Source organism: Stylophora pistillata, chromosome 1 (genome assembly GCF_964205215.1).
Source record: "Stylophora pistillata chromosome 1, jaStyPist1.2, whole genome shotgun sequence".
NCBI classification, from domain to species: Eukaryota; Metazoa; Cnidaria; class Anthozoa; order Scleractinia; family Pocilloporidae; genus Stylophora; species Stylophora pistillata.
Window position 1 is genome coordinate 18,578,298 of NC_142519.1, and position 20,358 is coordinate 18,598,655.

Here is a 20,358-nt window from a genome sequence, read left to right on the forward strand (position 1 = left end):
AGTGTTAGAAACTGTTAACAAAGAGACTGAACGTACTCTGGTTCAGTTCCGAAATAACGACCCTCGTCACTTGCGCATTTATCAGCCAATCTTCGAGGGGCGTTTCTTTCAGAACTAAAACGTGTGTAGCACATACTACTTTAGGTGGAATTTAATCGTATTTGCTGACAAAAATATAATGTAACTGATTTGATGCTTGTAAAGTACTGTCAGAAATTTATTGCATTTATGTAATCCTCTAATGAGTAAGTTTGCGAAGGGTAAAATTAACTGGGTTAATTTTTAGACCTTTTATGAGTAGACTTTTTCTCATTTGAAACACTAAGGTTTCTCATGTTCTCGCACTGGAAATATTTATAGCCATAATTTTAAACTTGTTCCATTGTAAGTGTTTTTTAAGAAGTTCTAAATGTGATTTTTAAAAAGGTTTAGGGAAAAGTGAATAAACAGTTTTTTTTAAAAAAAAGATGTTTTGTTTTTGATGGTGTTGAGAAGGAAGGGCTTCAGATTCACGCCACATTTCACTATTTGAATTTAATTTCTCGCATTTTAAGAGGAGTGGATGATCACCTTGGAGCATGAGCCTGAGTGCTGAAATGCTGAATGGTTCAGATTCATGACTAATATATACCACCTGATACACATATTGAACTGTTGGCGATCTCCTGTCTTGAGACAGCTTTGAAGCGGACCTTTATCCCGCCGTAAGTTTTACAGTGTACCAACTAGAGAATATCATCGAAAATTTTCCACTTTTAGCTGCGGCAACAGAAAAACAATGGCTCATGTTATGATAGCAACACCACCCTAAAAATAGTAGAATTGAAAAAATTGAAAAGCTTATCAGCTTTTTCTCCAGGTTAAAACACAAGCACGGAGGGTGAGCTTAAAACTTTCGTTTTAGACTACTTCAAGAGGGGTACGAAATATCTTTTGCCCACCATGGCTTTTTCCTTGTACGCATGCTAAAATTTAGTGGTATACTGTTGTATTTCGATGACGAAAATACATATTAGTGAACAATGACGTCGATATGTGAACTGAGGGGTGCTCAGTGGTAATCTGTTTGTTTTTTAATAGCGGTTTTAATGAACTAAGGATATCAAGGCTTTCAAGATTGTTAAAAAATTACCGCCATCGCCATTAACACACATTGTTGCTATGGGCTTATAGACGGATATTTGACATGCGCAGACGTTATTCAGCTCTGTCACCAGAGGCATGGTTGGTATCTTGACATGATTTAGCCAATCAAATGCGATTGAAAATAGGTGATGAATCATGGTATCGAATATCTAAATCCTAGCGGCGGAGTGATGGGGTTCATTCACCCAATGTTTTCTCAGCCAGATGAGAGGAATATTTTAGTACAATTACATTGGTGATTATCAGAGAAACATAAAAGGTCTTCTTGAAAATCAATTCCTAAATACTGTCATTAATTCATAAATGGTCGATGAATATCTTCACTAATCGAGAAAAGTTAAAGTGTATTTTCACCATTTTTTAATTTTGCTAAATAAACACATTGTTAATCCGCTAGAACAATGTAACGTCCACAGCTTTTCCATCATTCCCTAGATTTCATCGACAGAAATGAAAGAGCCCTAAAGGTGGGACTGTCGAACGATAAAACTCCACAACCTCCCCTCCCATTCCCTCGCCCTCAAACATTCCCCAGCATTACTTCATTTATCAAAACAATGTAATATATAAAACCTTTTTTCGGAATCTACGACAAATCTTTTGCAGAAGGGAAAGGTTTCCTTATAGCCCCAAACTAATCTAAAACAAAGCGTCAGTGCCAAAGATAAACTGTAATTTTCGCCATTGTTTTATTTTCATTATCAAACACAAATGCGCGCATATCGAAGAATGGATTACACGGGACGTTGCCGAAATAAATCCAACAGTTTGAGTCTCACAACGCTTACCAGGGAACTTATTTATAATTGTTCTTCAATGTCAGAGTTCTTTTCTTTTTAACAGAATAGTCTACATAGTGCAGTTGAAATTTATTTTTCCTTCTCCTTGCATGCAAATTCATCTCACAATGCCTCTAATTCCTCTTGATTCTCAATTGGCTCCTAAGCGTGCAAACAAAACTCCGCACTGAATCAGTGACGTATCAGCCAATCATTGACTACAGCTGCTAATCCATATTCATCAGGAATTCTAGTATTTTCAGCAAACCACGCTGTCTTTCGAATTGAGAAGACGTGCCCCCAGAAGTACTGAAAATGAAGTTGCACTCTGGAAAGAAGACGGCGTTGGACCATTACATGAGAGTAACAGAGGCACTCTGGAGTTACAAAGAACACAAAGTGAGTATTTCTTCAGGAAAATATTGCTTTAATTTTCTTCAGAGAGAAACCCTGTCCTATCATCTCGGTTAAAAGACTAAACGCGAGACGATTGCTTAGTCGAACGGCTCTTGAACTCGAAGTTTGATTGAATTAGGGTGTTGGCTTTGAGAAAAGCAGAGCCTATGATTGTAAAATATTTCAAGAGAAATGGCTATCTTTCGATGATGTGATGAAATTAGGAGGAAGTTTTGTCGTTGAATATGGCCACGCGGATATGTGACAACTCGGTTGCCTTCGCTTCATTTAACATTACATTTCGTAAAGTTGTTGTGTTTTTCCCTTTCTTGTATAGCAGTGCTGTGATGTGAAGAAATTTAATAGAAATTAAATCTTAAGGTGCCAAGATTGTGCATCTTCGTTCCGAGTCAGTAATCATTTGCTGACCATATTCATAAATTATATTTTCAGGAGAAACAAAGTTGTCGAGTAAGGAAGGACAAATAGTCACTGGTCAAGAGGCAACATTGGAATGACTGAATTTTTGGTGGATACTGCAAAGATAAGAATTTTAAAATTGTTGAGTAACTGTAGCAAAAATGGTGGCTCTTTATTGGTCTTATTATTGTACGAAGTCTTCATTCTTTTACTGAGTCTTGGAATGGATAAACCTTGTTACCTGGTAGGTGAATAGTTTTCAATTAGTCACCTACCATATTTTATGATACCGATTGTTATGCAGACCTTGAGCGATCGAATGATTTATTTGAACTATTCGCGATAATTGGTGCAATTTATCTCTGATATCTCATTCCATCGAAATAACCAAAGTAACTTCTGGAAATTGATTAAACCTGGCCTAAGAAAGCCGCGACTGAAATCGTTAATTTCGAAGTCTAATCGCTCATGGTATCGTTTGCTTAACAGTTTGTATCATGGATATACCTCAACTGACGACACAATAAGGTGATAGTTGTTAAGGTGGCACTGTAACAAAAGACCTTAGACAAAGACTGATTGAAATTCAAATTTTTTGGAGTAGTTAAAGTTATCTTTACTGTTTCAGGATCTATTTGAAAAATTGCATTTCTGAAAGCGACGACTTTCAAACCACACTATTGTCTGGTTCGTTACTCGATGGTCAACCCACATTCTACTATTTTCAGCGACTGACTTTGAAAAGCTTATTAACAACGTAAGTAAAATATCTATAGACTGTTCTTGACGGATGACAACAACTAACCAGTAACTTACAAACGACACGAAAGCCAAGGAGACCAAACAGAACAAACTAAGCTTAGCACTGAGCTGATCATCGGATGAACACCAATCTAGTTTGACAGCTATTTACCTTACTGCAAAACAACTCCATGCCTGACTAGGATAGCAATTTCTGCTCAGGCCAATCAACTTTTCTCGACACAAGTCTTTTCAGGGTCCAGACTAGACCGGACGATTGCACAACATCATGCTAACAAGAGAAAACTTTGGCCATAAACAAATTGATTGAATTGAAATATTATTCTCGGAATTACTGAATAAAAATTAATTTGTTACAAAGGCTTTTTTGGTCACAAATGGATAGAAAAATTAGTACTGAGTGCCATCTTAAAACTTAAATCCACCAGATTGTGAGATCAACTGAGGTAGATCTTAGTGTAGAAATAACGTTTAAAACTCTTAATGCCTGGTCAAGAGCTTTTCTAGAAACTGATTAAATCAAAATGCATGTACGCTGTTATATGGACCAGCATAGATTGAAAGCGAAATATAGGTACATGTTGTAGATTTCATTCGATACAATATATAAATACCGTAGAGCTTTTAGTAGAGACAGATCAAAATCCAAATTTACCGCCACGTAGAACAGTAGAAATCGTAGAGGAAATGTGGGTTTTCATATTTCGAGTAGATTTCATTCGATGGAAATGCTGCAGACCTTTTGTTGGAAACATATCAAATCGAATTAACTGTTACGGACAAAACGGTATTAATTGATAAAGAAACAGAGGTTTTCTTATTTCGAGAAGAATTCATTTGATGTAAACAACGAAGGAAAATTATATTCCAAATAGTTTAGTAGACTTCCTTCGTTAGCAATGTCGTAGAGCTTTTTTAGAAACAGATTAACTGGGAATTTACTTTATATAGACTAGTTTAAATTAACGGAGAAGTTTAGGTCTAAATATTTCGAGTATATTTCATCCGACGAAAATGGATTAGAACTTTTGCTAGCTATAGAAAAAAATCAAATCCAAATTTACTATTATGTAGACCAATACACATTGACGAAGAAATGTATGTATTTATATTTCGAGAAGAATTAGATGTAAAACAACGACGGAAAATTATTTCCCAGTTTGGACTAAAATCAACGCTAAGATAGGAATCAATGAAGATGAATATTGGCAAACGTTAGGGAAAGGTTTCCGCATAAACACACAGTTTTCTTTTATCAAGTAGTTGCATGCATATTGAAATATGGGGTTATACATAAATCTTGTCAACCTCAATTGTTATGAAGGAATATAATAGCCTCATTATCAGCACGTTTTTACCAGACAACTGTGAATATCAGAAATTCTAATTACACAAAATTTTTAATTCAATGATTTCTCGAACCAAGTGAGTTGTAATCTGTTTTGTTTTCTTTCAAGATGAAGAATAAGTAAAATTAAAAAACAAACTTGAAATATATGAACGTAGACATCCTATAAAACTATTGATATTTGAGTAGAAAGCTCGTTGATTTTATCATCGAAGTGCGAAACAAAAAATGCAAAGTAGTTGATGCAAAATTAAAGATTGAGTTTTATTGTGTCCTCGCGTTTAGAAGCTAGTAACTATTTGATTCGTATATCACGACGGTTGACGTTTTTTCTGGTTTACATGCAAGTTTTTTCTTGCAGACAAACCTTTTCGGTAATCCACTAAATCTTTTAAATTAAGTTTTAATCCAAAAAACGCATCACTTTTGGCTCTTCAGACCAGGCATTTTGTTTTAAAGTAGTTAGTTACTTCATTTACTCTTTATTTTAATTGGAAGGAAGATCTTATAGGCAGTCACTCGGTGTAACACGGTAATGCAAAAAAATATATTGCCTGTAGTTTCATAATACAATTAAGTTTATAATGGCAGTAAAACAAAAAAAAAGTGAAAAAAAAATTGCTGTTTGTCTTGGCTCTTGTTGCTAAAATCAAATTAAGAGTTTGCTCCAGCACCAGAAACTACTTCCTTTCTAAAATTACCTCGCGGATTTGGTTAAAGAATCTTAGAGCCTTATTGTCTGTTGTCTGGGCGTCCACGGCTAAATTTAAATTCAAACATTTTGCTCCAAAACTTGAATTCCTCACGTGCTTTCAAAAATCTAGTTTAAATTTTTCCTATCCTTTTCCAACCTGTGTTCTGTGTTTCATTCGAGAACTGTCGACTTTAAAGATGGATCTTTCTCTCCGGAAAAGCATCATGGCAAGCAAAAGGTTTAAAACCGAATATTCAACTCCTCTGACTTGCCATGATGCTTTTTCGTTTACAACTTCCACACGTCATCTCGTGCAAAAAGGTGAAGTAAAAAAAAAAAAATTAGGGTAGACAAAATTGAGTTAGAATTTCTTTTGACAGCAACGAAACGGAATTTTCTTGACTATTTTAAATTTTTTCTGATAGAGGACAAATTGGCGTTTACTTCAATATTTTGCACGAGGTGCTTTTTATTTATTTCTTGGCGGTAAATTTTAAACGAACTCTTGTTAAAATTTTTGCCGAAAATGTTGCCAGGGTAAACTCTGTGCAAATTGGTCCAAATTTCCTGGTATATATAAGAAAAAGATTTCTTGACACCTTTTTAGTAATTACTCAGTTAATTAACTTGTAATTAGAGAGAATTAAACACAAATAAAAGCTTTGTGGAATATGATACTTTTGTGGCTTATTGAAAGACAATAAAACTGACAACTTTATTGACTGATAGTGGAAGAAAGCTTACTTACAACCTCGATCAAAAAAAGAATTGGCCACATATGAAAAGATGTTACTGACACAATAAATTTTTTAAAAAAAAAAAAAATTAGCGCATGCGTATTAAAAGCGCCTGTATTTTTCTTAAGTTTTTTGGCGGGAAAATTGAAATTTTTTAACAGCCCATGCCAAATTTATCAAGTCCCACAAAATCGCGAAATAGCATTTGTTTACTTTTGGCTTCAAGTCAATGTCTCTTGACTCCGACTCGCCGTGCTCTCAAGAGAAATGTTTTAAACCTCTGAATAAATCTTGGTTGATTCATGCCCCAGTCAATCTGCAAGGAAATGACAAGAAACGATAAATTAGCAAATATGATAAATCCAGCGAGGGCCGCTAAAAGAAAATCAAAGTTAAAACCATTTCCCGATGTAAAATAAAGATAGATCAATGTTTAAATCTTTTAGTGTCGCGTCGTGTCGGTCTATAAGGGGATGGAAGCGTCTACGCAACCTGGATTTACCGTGAAATTCAATATAGTAGCCGATAAATGTCCTCATCGATGGTTGAAATTAAGTTTCATTCTCTCCTTTCTCCTACTTGCGTGCAGAAGTTGAGTTCTTATGTCTGAGTGAACAGATTATAAATTTGCGTTCGAGCAATAAATCTAAATGTTCGCTAGCAACCTCTGAGATCTTCACGCCGAAATCTAAAAAATAATTGTATGAAGCGACTTTAAACAACAATTTATGATTGTATTTCCTATCGCTTGCTTCGTCTGTATAAATATTTCAAACCAAAAACCACTGTGCACTACCCAACATTTAAGATTGGGAAAAAATACTAAAAACGTCAAAGAATCCAAAAATTCTGGTCACACCTTCAGTAAATGTAGATCGCTGCACGCAAACATTGTGAATAATCTTTCAATGGTAATAAAAATGACACCTATTTTTTTTGTCAAACCGTTGCTTGAGAACACAATGGCAACTGCTTTTATTTTGGTTTTGGCCACAACAACTAGGCTGCATTGATGTTCCTCACTAAATAATAAAGTCGTTTCCGAGATCAAAAAAGAAATTATTGGCATAAATTGAGAATTCTCAATATTTGGGATATACTCTTCAGTTTGGTGACATTTAACAGTTTAGATTTTCAATTGAATCGTGCCGATAAAATATACATCGCTTGATGACAAACTTAGAGAAAACCAAATATATTTTTAGAGCAAACTCTGTAAAATTGGTTTTTAGCCTCAATCGCTGAGATATTAAAAGTTAACCTTCAAAATTTCCGTAAATCTGGATCAGAGCACCTTTCTTGGAGCATGCCATTTACAGTTGGTTTTACCTACAAGGGCTGACCACTTGACAATTGAACTTCAAGGTTTTATCGAATGAGGTACAAAATCCTAATTTAAAGTGCTACTGAGACGAAAATTGATGTTCTTCAAAGCCAACTTTTTATGCCGACAATTAAAGTTTAGATCCTAAACGAAAAGAAAAAATACAATTCAGACCTACCACAGGATTGATATCAAGTAGTAAACATAAATTGACCTAACCCATATTTAGCACAACAATTTAGAATAAGTAACTGACTACTAAATTGCTTCTAGAACCAAGAATTAGAAAACAGAATAATATAGTATACAGTAAATATAAGTAAATAGATGCACATGTTCCAACTTTCCTCTTTGAAATTATCAGTGTAACCATGCCATGCATATCATGAAGGAGCCAATTTGACCTGCCCTCAGAAATATAATTGCTACTGATAATTTTTCATTTAGTAAAAGTATTCAGTCAATAAAAGTATTCTTAGTGCTTTGCTGTTCCTATACCGTGGAATTAACTACCTGCACCGTGCTTAATATGAAATTTCATAAACCTGCCGAGTATAGGTATGCTCTGGCCAACATCTTTGGTGCAAATTGATTTAACACAGTTTGGTAGCCCTCTGAAAAGCTTGTCTGCTCAACTTTAATGGCCTTTTCTATGGCTTTTGTCAGGAGTGGTTAAATTAGAGAAGTAGACAATTTTTCACACACATAGAACAATACAGAGCTATTGATATTCATTGATTGAAATTAATTCCTACATTAATGCAATTTTTTAAAGGAAAGCTACGATTTTACTCCAGCAGAACAAATTGTTCGTGTTTAAATCTGACATGGCGGATTATAAGTCAAAGAGAATGAATGAATAGATAACTGAGAATATGAAATACACTTAACCAACGAAAAGTTCAATCGTTGCATTTCCCCGAGGTCTAGAAAACGTCAGGTGATAGCGAACAAAACATTCACGATCTCAACAACACTCGCCCTTTGGCGACTTCTTAGAAACATAGCCAGCTGAAAAGTGTTTTCCATAATAGCCAGCTGAAAAGTGTTTTCCATAGTGTACTTATGGTATCCGGGGCAATTTTCCTTTTTCGTGCCCAATCGTCGTGGATACTCCTTTAAAAAAAAATCGGCTGGTAAAATGATCACGACATACGAAATAGACTCTTTGGGGTGAGTTTGTGCGATGTGGGCGTTCGAATGCTATCCATTAGCTTTCGTAACCGTTTCGTTTGGCCTATGTAGCGATATTTCTGCATTCGGATTAAAGAATAATTACTCAGTCCTGCACAACACAACTCTAAGGTGGCATTTCCGGCCTTAAAACGATGTTTAAACTCTCCTGAATCTTCTCAAGTATGGCAATTTCCGTCCACTTCTTGATTAGGTACGCCTTGTTTTAAAATTTTGGGGCTAATATGACGTCACAGACTTACGCGCGGCCATTTCGTGATGTGACTACTGGGGACGTTGAATCGAGGAAAACAAGTCTAAAAATAACAGACTTCCACTTTGAATTTTCATTTCAAAGTTGGTGGGAGTAGTGGGTAGCCAGTAAGGATTCCAGAAAGTGAAAAATCTGGCAAACACTAAATTTGGTCTCAGCAGCACTATTACCAGACTATCAAACTCATCAGACTATTACCAGACCATCAAACTCATCAGACTATTACCAGACTATCAAACTCATCAGACTATTACCAGACTATCAAACTCATCAGAGGTTTAGAATAGAATTCGAGAGAAAAAATTGGGAAATAGCTTAGAGAATAGGACAATGACACTCGAAGGTTTTTTCTGAAGTACACAAGATCTTATTTTGAAAAGAAAGCAAAGGAACATCATACAGTTCAGCGATCTTAAAACAACCCTGAACAAATGTTTAAGAAGCACTGACTTTCAAACAGACTGAATTTGGTTTCTGCTTCAAGAGCTAAACAGAAACTAAAGTTTTTTAGAAACTCCTGTGTATAAACATCAACAGAAACAAGGTGGAAGTATTGATTACTCAACCTGCCTGTGCTGTAGACGATTGAAAATCATCTAGATTAAAAAAAAAAAACAAAATACGCCGAAAATATAACATTTAAAAAAACTGAATCATTTCTCCGTTTGCAGTTTTCCTGAATTTTCGATTCTTGCTAGTTTGGAATTGTAGACATTCGATAAATCCAGGTTTTAACGTTCATTACAGACCAGCAGATCCGACTTACAAGCGCAGATAGCTAAATCGTAAAAACAATCAAACAAGCAAGTAACTCACGTTTCTGGAAGTTGTCTTGATTTCCTTTCATCTCTTGAATTCCTTGATTTAGTGATAACATCATTCTCTGCCTGACACTGTCCCGATGCCCTGAGAAATAAAAGAAATTCATATTATGAAAACGTGCATACTTATCTCAGAGATATTTATTTCAAGATAGTATCTTGTGGTAAGAACGTTTTCATTGTGAATGATTAGGACCAATGTCGGGATGGCAAGACGCAATTGGAGCCATCACATTTTCGATATACAACTTTAATGTCCCTTATTGAACAAAAGTAACACGAAAGTTCATTTCCATCACTTGGTAAAAGCTCTGTGAGATAGAACAACGACCGCTAAGCTCACTGCGACTCTTGGCACTCAACTTTACAAGTACAAGACGAGGGTATCACAACCAAGATCACGCAATCTGATATCCAGAGTCAGCAATTTTACACAACTCGACTCTCGTTTGGAAGCAGGAGAAATAACTGGCAAGTTAGAACATATTTGTAGAAACGAAACTGTATACAGCATAAAATTAAGTAAAGAAGTGAGAAAATAAATAAATACGGTATTGAGCGATCAAACGAGTAAAGACAGGCACTCTTTTGTTAAGCGAAGAGATTGGAAGAAGGGGAAATAACAGGCGCGTTAACACAGATTTATCATTAAAATACTAATATAGAAGGAACTATTTACAGATTAATCGTGAGTCACAATGAGATTAGTATATTATCAATAAAGTACGCATTTCTCGCTGCGGTCCTAAGAGTCACGTGATTCATCAAGAACTGTTATGGCACCTACTTCTGAAGATTTGTCTTAAAACTGAATTGTGTGTAACATGCTCTTCCTTTTTACATTTAACTCATAGAATTAACTTTACTAGAGCAGCAACGAGAAACACGAACACTAAATTTCTCTCCAAATGTACATAATTTATACAAAAGTTATTCACCTTGGGAAAAGTCGTGACGAAATTATATTCATCCATCCTTCTTCGTCGTCGATTTCAAACCCCTCGCTTCAGCAGACTTGAAGAAACACTCTCCCTTCTTGACCAAATGAACAATATCCAAGGTACTTGGGTTGAAATGATGCATTTCTTGGTCCCAGAGTAGCTGAAAGACGCTGACATTTCGTGAAGTTAAACGTTCGGAGGGATCTTTCCACGTGCAAGACTGATCTCAAAATATGAATATTAATGTTTTAAAATTCTTTGTAATTCAAATCAGTTTTCCGACCGATTATCATCGGAGAGCTCTCCGTTAACTTTCGCTAAATTTGAAAACGACACAGGATGACTAGCGGTAGGATGATTTCAAACTCTATAAAGTTCAACGGAGAGGTGTACACAACTACAGTTAGTAATTGAAGAAAATACTGCATCGAACTCAGTTGAACTCAAACTTAAAAAAAAAAAAAACAATTTCCCAAAAGAGCGTTTTTCAGTAATTCACAACCTGATAACTTGAACTGCCCGTAATGTCGATCTGTTTTTCGTTTCTTTAAGTATTCTGCATTAAACGTATTATAAAGTGCTTCAATTTGCAATACGTTAAAGACCAAGGAACTCTGCAGCTTTCCCATCGGATAAAGGCACTCACAGTTAACAATGAGGACATCTAACTGACATAAGTGAATGATAATGATAATGATAGTAAATTTAAAGACAATAATAATCAAGGAGAACAGAAACAAAATGTAACAAACTCTGGCATTGAAATGAAAGCCAGCCACTCAAATGGATTATTGATACAAAATACAACTTGTTACGAGCATCCCGTTGGCTTGAGCAAGGCCAGATCATATTCACAACAATGACGCTGGAAACTGCTACTAAAAAGAAAAATAAGAAAAAAGGCTTGAATGCCTTCATTCAAATCTAATAATTTCTTCTTGGTAAAACGATCGCCGGGTAAATCACAAAGAAAATACAGTTGGAACATCTGTAGAATGTCCCACGGAAAGTCTTCCTCGAGACTATTTTCCAACTAAATAAATTGCATTAAAAACAAAAAAACAGAAGAAAAAACAAGAATAACTTGCCAGATAAAAAGACGAATCTTCCTACGCAGGCAGACCTTCTAGACTGCGCAGTTCTTAATGACAGTAGTGCAAGAAATTCCTAACACTTCTTGCATCATTTTCCACTTTGTGGTTCTTGTTTTCTCTGGATGTTGTGTTGTAAACTCAGACACGCCTCTCATCATGCACATTTCAAACTTCTTTGTTTGAGAGATGTCCACTGCAAGGGGCTTGATTCAATCCATCGAGGCTTCATCGAAATACACTCGTTTTATAAAGGTAGGGTCCAGCGATGACTGTTTAACCTTTCTCACACTTGCCGTGTCCCTGAAAGAGTGAAAAGACCCTACTTGTAAAAATGCCTTGCAGCGGTATTAGGGGGAATTTATTCATTAAGAACTACAAGTGGTATTATCATTAAGGAAAGGGCGTTTTCCACTTGTTCTTGTAAAAACTGAATTCCAGTTGCTCCGAACAAGAGACAAACTAATGAACTTGCGATAAGTACATCGGATACCAAGCTTCTAAACACTACTCTTAGCTTAACAAAGGTATACTGCAAACCTTGAACTGCTTGGATACCCATGTCAAAGTGCAAACCCCCAAAAATCAGTGAAGAGCATATACATGAATGATTGTTAGAAAGATTTCCAAATAACTCCATACTTTATTATGCATACAATTCTCTAAAAAGCAATAAGAAAACAATGGGAAAAACGATGGATTGCCTCTGGGTGTTAGACTTTGTTCTTAGAATATTGTGGAGTAACATTGAAATGTTTCCACTTGTTTCCTAAAATACAGCATTTTCCTAAAAACAGCATTACAAGTTGTTTATTGATATACAGAGTTGATCCTAAGTACTATTTGCAGTTTAGCTAGTGCTCTTCAATATTTTCCAAAATTCACTTTATACTAACTCGACACAAGTTTAGAAAAGAGTGTCAGCACAATTAACTGATTTTTATCATTTCGGCCATAAATAAAAAAATTAAAACATATCTATGCCTCCTTAATATGGTCCCATTATTCTTCTGCAAACATCTAAGAGAGGGAGGTGAACTGGGCTAACTGGAGGTGGGATGCCTAAATTTTGGCTGATGATGCCCCAAATTTGCAGTAATTGAGTCTACTATAATTGATTGAAAGACTGTTATATTCACATTGACTGCCTGTTAAATAAATGTTCTCTTTCCAGAGAGAGCAAACTGTCTGCTGTTTGTTTGGAAAGGAGAATGAAATCTTCAAGGACAAGGAACAGTTTGACACTTCGATTGGTGTTTTGATTTGTGACTAGAATTTGTTTTTCAAGCATTTTCAAAAAGCGCAGAGCAAGCGAAAAATTGTCTGTCAAACCATTGTTTGTTCTCATTCTAATTATGATTAACTCAGCAATAGGGTGATGTATGGTATAACCACTAACTTGCTAGCAAACTTGGTATAGACTTATTAACATAGTATTTGAGAGGTCTCACTTGTTAAAATCTGATTTCAACTTTAGTGGTTTTAAGTACCTAGCCAAAGTTAGACTTGGTTATGCATGTGCAGTCTTGTATCTTAAGCTGCAATATGGCCTAACGTTTTGCTCTATTCTTAATCAATATCGCCTGTTTTTAAAGTCCACCCTCTCTAAGTTGTCAAAAGTAAGGCTTGCTTAATTTGTGATCATCCAAAATAACAATCAGTTCTCAATGCCCTGACAACAAAATATAGACATAAATCCTTTTAACTTGTTGGCCTAAATGACTCCTGAGTGCAGCTGTTTGTGACCATGTGTGATCAATCTCAGGTTCAGTAAAAAATTTACAAAAATCCTTTTTGTTCTCATTAATTTCAATTATCATGATCTACAACACGTTTATCTTAATTATCTCTAGTGCAAAAAGTATAACCACCCCTCACATTAAGCAATGATAGATGGCCAAATTCAACTTTGAAATTGAAGGTTTGAATCCCCAAATTATGAATGAAAAATTAGGCAATAGAAATCCATGCTCAAGGTCTCCTTTTCAAAGCCCTCAAAATGATCTATGTTTTATAGCCACAAATCAAATTCCAGTGAACTTTGAAAAAATTAAATTGACAGCATTTTCTTTACTTTCACTCCCTTAAGTTTGTTCACACCAAGAACTAAAAGGTACACTAACTGTCTGGAAGACTTCATGACTACTAAAGGCCAATTTATTATATAATTGTGTCCATTCCTAACTACAATATACTATATAATTGTGTCCATTCCTTACTATTATATAATATATTATATAATTGTGTCCATTCCTTACTATTATAATATATTATATAATTGTGTCCATTCCATGCTATTATAATATATTATATAATTGCGTCCATTCCTTACTACATGGTGCACAACAAATGCTCTACTTATAAATTACCCTGAAAAGACACAATTAGTGGTTTTTGGCTAAGCACAACTTATTAAGAGGTTACTTCCTATTTCATTATCTTTGTTAGGCAAAACTATTGCACCAGTTCTGTTTGTCAAGGATCTAGGGGTATATATTGACCAATATCTTACCTGTGAAGTACATATCACTAAGACAGCCTCTAATTGCATGAACCAGTTAGTACACATCAGAGGAATTAAACATCTCTTAGACAAGAAAACACTTTTATTGCTTATAATACATAGCTTTGTTTTCAGTAAATTGTTTTATTGTTCCTCAGTGTGGGGGAACACATCTAAACGTAATCTACACAAACTACAGTTGGTGCAGAATTTGCAGCCAGAGTAGTATTAGTAGGGTTAAGGAAGTTTGACCATATCTCTCAGGGTCGGGGATCTCTTAGATGGTTAGATGTTACAGAGAAAGTTTTATTTATTTTAATGACTTGGTTTTAGCATTTAAATGTGTAAATGATTTAGCTCCAGATTATTTAGTTAAATATTTTGTTAAATGTTCAGCAGTCCACAGTAGGAATACAAGGAGAGGTAATAGTTTTGTGGTTCTCCGATGTAGACTGTCAATGGGACAAAGGGGGTTTTATTACCGGGGTCCACGGGAATGGAATGGGCTAGCTGAGAATATTAAGAATGTGAAAGAAATTGATACTGTAGTTTTAAGAAGACTCTTTTTAAGAATATGTTTTATAAGAAATAATTTTAGTTTAAATTGTTATCGTAAATAAGTTTAGTTTATTGTGACTGAAAAGCCCTGTTGAAGGGAGTTCCAATAAAGTTTGTATATAATTATGTATGTATATAACTATGTACAGTGTAAGGCACTTGAAGCACCCCAACCAAAAGATCCTACCATCTCTAAGCTGAATAAAACTGAACTCATTCAACACACCCTCTGTCAATAGATATAATTATACCCACTGTCTTTGGTTCAAAGAACATGCTCTATCAAAGTACAAAACACAGAGCTGAACTAAAGCTCTCACACCATTCCCCAATTTCTACAATGTCCAACCATTGCCTGGACTTCTCCATCACCTATTTTTCATTAATTGAAAGTGAAATTTGGGAACAAGCAGGCCGGCAAGTGGCAACAGAAGAACCAAACAAGGGTTTGTAAACATGCCAAACACCACAACTGGTGATATTATAACCTGAGCAGAGAGGATATCCTCAAAGAGAAAATTAAATGGACTTTCCAAGTTTTAAAGGTTTTCACACTCAGTTGGATTGTAAGCTTACACACAGTAATACAAATCAAACACAGCTAACACTTGTAGAGTATGTATAGTTTCATGTTCAAAACAAGAATCCTGAAAAATATAACCAAACTGGTATAACTGTCAAAAGTCATAAAAATTATGATGATGTCAGAGTGACAGCGATCATACTGAGGTCCATCTCACCTAGTTCACCATGGCGATCCTCAGTCATCGCAGAGAAGCAAGCCTTCGAAATTACATAGACTTAGGAAGCCACTAGAGCACTCACGAAGTGGGGAGAAACCTTCGACCGTTTAGCCGCTTCCTCTTTGCTTTAAAACAGAGCAGAACACAGTCAAGGCTTCTCTATTTGTTAAGTCAAATCTCTTGCAGTTTGAATAATATGAGTCTGTGAACAAATACGGCTACCAAAATATTGAGAGTTTTTCAATTTAAAAAACATCAAAATGACAACAACAATCAGTAAAGAACAGGCCCTCTGGCAGATAAGTTTTAAAGAAGTGATTTCCTGACACCTGAAATTATTAGATGGCTTTCAACATGCCCTCAAACAAACTAAGAGATATTTAACTTAAATCAATGAAATGTGAGAACAAAGCAGATCTGAGTTTCACCTTACCTCTCCTAGCTGTTTTATTCCAGGTATCTTCGTAAAAAAATTTGCCAGACTGAGTAATTCCTTGTCTTGGTCCAATCTTGTTTCCATTCCTAGATACAAATATAACCATACCGAAAAAACACAAACTTTCCAATCAAAGAGAAGCTTGAGGAACGTTCTTTTCAAGTGATACCACAGTAAAAATGTTTAATTTTTACCATTTCACCAAAACTAGCCGCGGCCATGTTGGATTCACCTCGTTTGTTCCCAGTCTATTATCCCCACACGCACGATTTTCCCCCAGCCCCAGGAGGAAGAGCAACCCTCTCGGACCGTACGGCCGAACGTCCCCAGACGGACATAAGCAGGTGACATAGGTGTCCAAAGTCGGGCTGAGTCATTGAATGGAAACGGAAATGGAAATCAGACGGAGCAGACAGATAACAGACACAAGTGTTTAAACTAGGAAGACCGAAAATGAACGATTTTGGAAATGGAAGTCGAATTCCGTTTTTACAGTGCAAAGGAAAACCAAATCGAGAATGAAGTTTGTATGTCATCTTCCCTGAAAAATGTGAAACGGCTTGCGCTAGGATACACAGATTATAAATGAACTGGAATGGGTGGAAAAATAACACGATAGGCAGGGCAACAATCTTTTATTGAAAAAATTGTAGTCATGTAAACCATTTCCAAGCATTATAACTGACCGCTCTCGTTGAAACTGATAGACGACTTATGACAAATTCAAGCTTGCGCTCTTTAAAGTTAACGCAAGTGAGTATTTAGCTCATCTTCTTAACTTAATTCATTAACGATATTAGGACTTTCGCAAGGTAGGGCAATGTTTTAACTTATTCGGACAGCAAGTTTTTCAGGGTTAAAATTCACGCTAAAACACACTGATTTAGACCCCTTTAACATGCAAACTGCTTCCTTTTTAGCACGGACTTATTGTCGATTTTTTTTTTTTTTTTTTTTTTTTGTGATCTTTTCTCTCAGTCTTTGTATCATTTACCTTTATGCTAAATGGTTTGCTTTCATGTATTTTGAGTCTGATTTGCGTCATAAACTAAAACAGTCCTTCTTTCTAGACCAAGGTGTCTTCTCGAGATTCAGTAAAATGTCTAGCTGGACTATCACATCTCATCGGTCTCCAAAAGCGTTGTAATTCTTGGCGTATGTCTTTCTTCATAAGCGCATACACAACAAAATTCACTGCAGAATTAAGATGTACCAACAACAACGCTATAGTTTTAACAAGAGGACTGAGATGGCATACTCCAAAATTGGAACAAAATGAAACAAAGATACTAAGACTGTAACAAGTTACAAACAAGAAAACTACTGATCCTAGAACTTTTGCAGATGAATTTTTTCTGGCCTTTTTAAGGCATTGTGGAACACTTGAGGAGTGATTGAAAATAACTTGATCCAGTTGAGTATTTGATTGTCTAAGTTTTTCTCGGCAGATGTACAAAATACGAGCATATACAGTCACCAACATCACGCACGAGAAAACACCGAATAAAAGATCGATGACCATGCGATAGTATTTATCGATCGTATTGTCTATCTCACCATAGAGCCAAAACAAACGCACAAATGCGGCAAGAAAGGAGATAAGCCAAGATATGGCTATCATCACAGAGGCTCGCTTGAATGTCATGAGTGACATGTAACGCAATGGATATACAACCCCGATATATCTGTCTATGGCCATCGCCCACAAGTTTGATGTAGAGGCGTACAACAGGAAGTTGTAAATTCCAATTTGTAATCGCCAGTCGCATTGATGCCCAAACGTACAAAAGATTCCAGTGGAAGTCGTAATCAAGCCGATAAAAAAGTCCGCAATTGCCAACGATAGCACAAACCAGTTCTTCGTGACACGCAAGCGACGTTTTGAAACGATCAAATAGATGACGAGGCCATTGCCCACAATGGCAAAAAAAGCAATAATAGCCTTGATGGTCCAATACCAGGTTTCTTGAGGCTCGATTAGAACATAAATTGAATTATTTGAGTCGTTGCCTGAGTGCGAAATGTTTTCCATAAAGAACTTTGATATCGACGCTCTGTATCTCTAAGATGAGCGTAACTTCCAGGTGTGTCTAATCTTACCGTTTCAGTTAACGTTGTTCAGTTTGAGAATTCTTGTCTTCGCTTTAAACGAGATTCAAACTACTTCACAGCGTACTTTCTTCGTTAATGTCACTATGCAGTTTTTTTTTTTCGACGATTGGTAACTTTAATCTGCTCTCTATTCTTCACGTTTTCAAGTTTCACGGTTTCAATGTAGCACTTTGGACAGTCTGATTAAATCACCAAGGTACGTTTATTCTATAAACGATGTAAACAAAACCCTTTCAGGAAAGATGCTATCACGTAACTTTCTTATCGCATCCAGTTTGCGTGGGGCCTTCTTTACCGCATGTTAAAAGCCATCTAATAATTAGATGTCAGGAAATCACTCCCTTCTCGTCTCTTAAAAGGAACAAAACTAGTATTATACTATTCTGCGTTCGATAGTAATTATAGCATAAATTCTACTGTAGTAATTTGAGATCTCTCAAGATCAGGAGATCAGGTATTGGCTTTAAGAGAGCCCTGATGGGGTCACAGTCAAATCTGAATATTGGCATTTTTTATATATAACATCATCCGCCCTTTTTTTCGTTTCCGGAAGTGATTTTACCATAGCTCCTTTAAAAATTTTGATTCGTTGGCGATGTCGATGCTCAGAAGGCTTGACAAACGCATATTCATTTGTTCTAACAACAAGATATTGTGTTCTCAATGACTCCCAATGAATGTCCAATACTATAAAGTGCGCAAACAATGAGGGATTTCAATCAGCGTTGTTTTGACTGAAGCATAATGTTATTTTATTAACAGAGTTATGGGAGCAGTCAACTGATCCAGCTCAGGGTAAGTTTGACAAAGGATTGAAGCAATCTAGTAACCAAAAAAAAAAATAATAAAATTAGAAGGAAAATCTACTGGTTACCAGGTGATGATACACTATTAGATTCAATATGGCAAAGGACTACAAGGACGAAACTTAAACCAGTATTAGCATGGGAAAAACTGCACGTAGGAAGCGGTTCAAAATATTTGGGCCTCGATAGAAGTAGATTTCGGAAATAGCACTTAAAATAAAACTCGAAATAACACTGCAGGACAAGGATAATATAGAAATGACGTTAAAGTACGTTGAAATGTGTGAGCTCTTTTGCTACGCAGTTGGATTAGAGAGCATGCAGTTTTGTTCGGACGAAGTGAAAGTTTCTCCATTCATTAGAAATCATTTTCTAGCTTACGGATTTAAAAGCCAAAAGGAGTAGTCATCTCCTAACTTTTTTCACTCCGGCCGGGCTCTGTTTCCTTTTTTGATCCGGCGATGGCAGTATAGAGATATATTTTGTGGCTTTGATCTTAAAAAATCACCGATAACATCACGGGTAGCCCAAGCTCACACTTTGAGCCTTCGCAAGATAAGCAAATATGTTTACGTGGCACAAAGGACGAAATATAAGGATCTGTATGGGCATAAAAAGGGGATCTCAACCAAACGTCTGAACTAGTTTTGAATAAATTAAAAACAAATTTACCTTGCTTGAGTGGTTCTTCCTTTACATGGAGCGAGTCTTTCGGGCTGATTTAGGGCCGTTTCCTCGGTTTTAGAAATAGTTCATCTGCTTTGCGCTCTGAATAACAAGTATCTTGAAAGGGCTATCTGTGGTAGTATTTTAAAGCTACTCTTTGTTACAAATGTCAAGCACTGTGACGTTTTCACCGTGTGACGTAGATCTCGGCGGTCTGAATGAGTCACAGTGCTCAACAGGGCCCGTATTGATCGTTTAACTGACCGGCGGCAAACGAAAACCGAACATACTTATTAAATCGAGTAATCCTAATTTACTTAGACCGTAGAATGAGTTAGAATGAACGAAAGGTTATCGATCCCAGACTTAAATAGCACCAAATAACCCGGCTTTATATTCATCTCACCTTGCTGATGTTTTAACCGAATTGGATTTCACTTTTGTCATTTCCTAATCGCATAGAAAATAATAATATTTTCAGCGGAAGTGACTTTTTTTTCAATCGAAAAAAGCAATAAGAAGTTGCTCGTGGTTAAGTGCCGCAGAGACAGATTATTCAATTAATCACTATCTTATTCACGTTCAAAATTTTACTTCCCAAATCAAGAGCTTCTATTGTCAGCCTATT

The 20,358-nt window shown here is 35.9% G+C and overlaps 1 protein-coding gene and 1 non-coding gene across 13 annotated transcripts; both read right to left on the bottom strand.

The window, feature by feature from the left end:
- Window positions 1-6,365: 6,365 nt before the first annotated feature.
- LOC111336625 (uncharacterized) lies at window positions 6,366-20,010 on the bottom strand. Of its 12 annotated transcripts, none has more exons than XR_015994203.1 (8): window positions 19,737-19,751; window positions 16,341-16,514; window positions 16,144-16,232; window positions 15,708-15,835; window positions 11,904-12,209; window positions 10,813-11,693; window positions 9,870-9,959; window positions 6,366-6,598 (listed from the first exon to the last, which is right to left on the bottom strand). It is a non-coding gene; the product is annotated as an uncharacterized LOC111336625 (transcript). The 12 variants fall into 12 exon arrangements; XR_015994215.1 differs by having other exon boundaries at window positions 15,708-15,928; XR_015994213.1 differs by having other exon boundaries at window positions 16,139-16,232.
- On the bottom strand, window positions 16,767-18,178 carry LOC148741513 (adenosine receptor A3-like). Its single transcript, XM_088741684.1, has one exon. It carries the CDS (start codon window positions 18,176-18,178, stop codon window positions 17,213-17,215), a length of 966 nt encoding a protein of 321 aa, XP_088597810.1. The 3' UTR covers window positions 16,767-17,212.
- Window positions 20,011-20,358: the final 348 nt, after the last annotated feature.

Bases quoted from the DNA above. Each gene is read 5' to 3' on its own strand.
- LOC148741513 (XM_088741684.1), bottom strand. From the start codon at position 18,178: ATGGAAAACATTTCGCACTCAGGCAACGACTCAAATAATTCAATTTAT.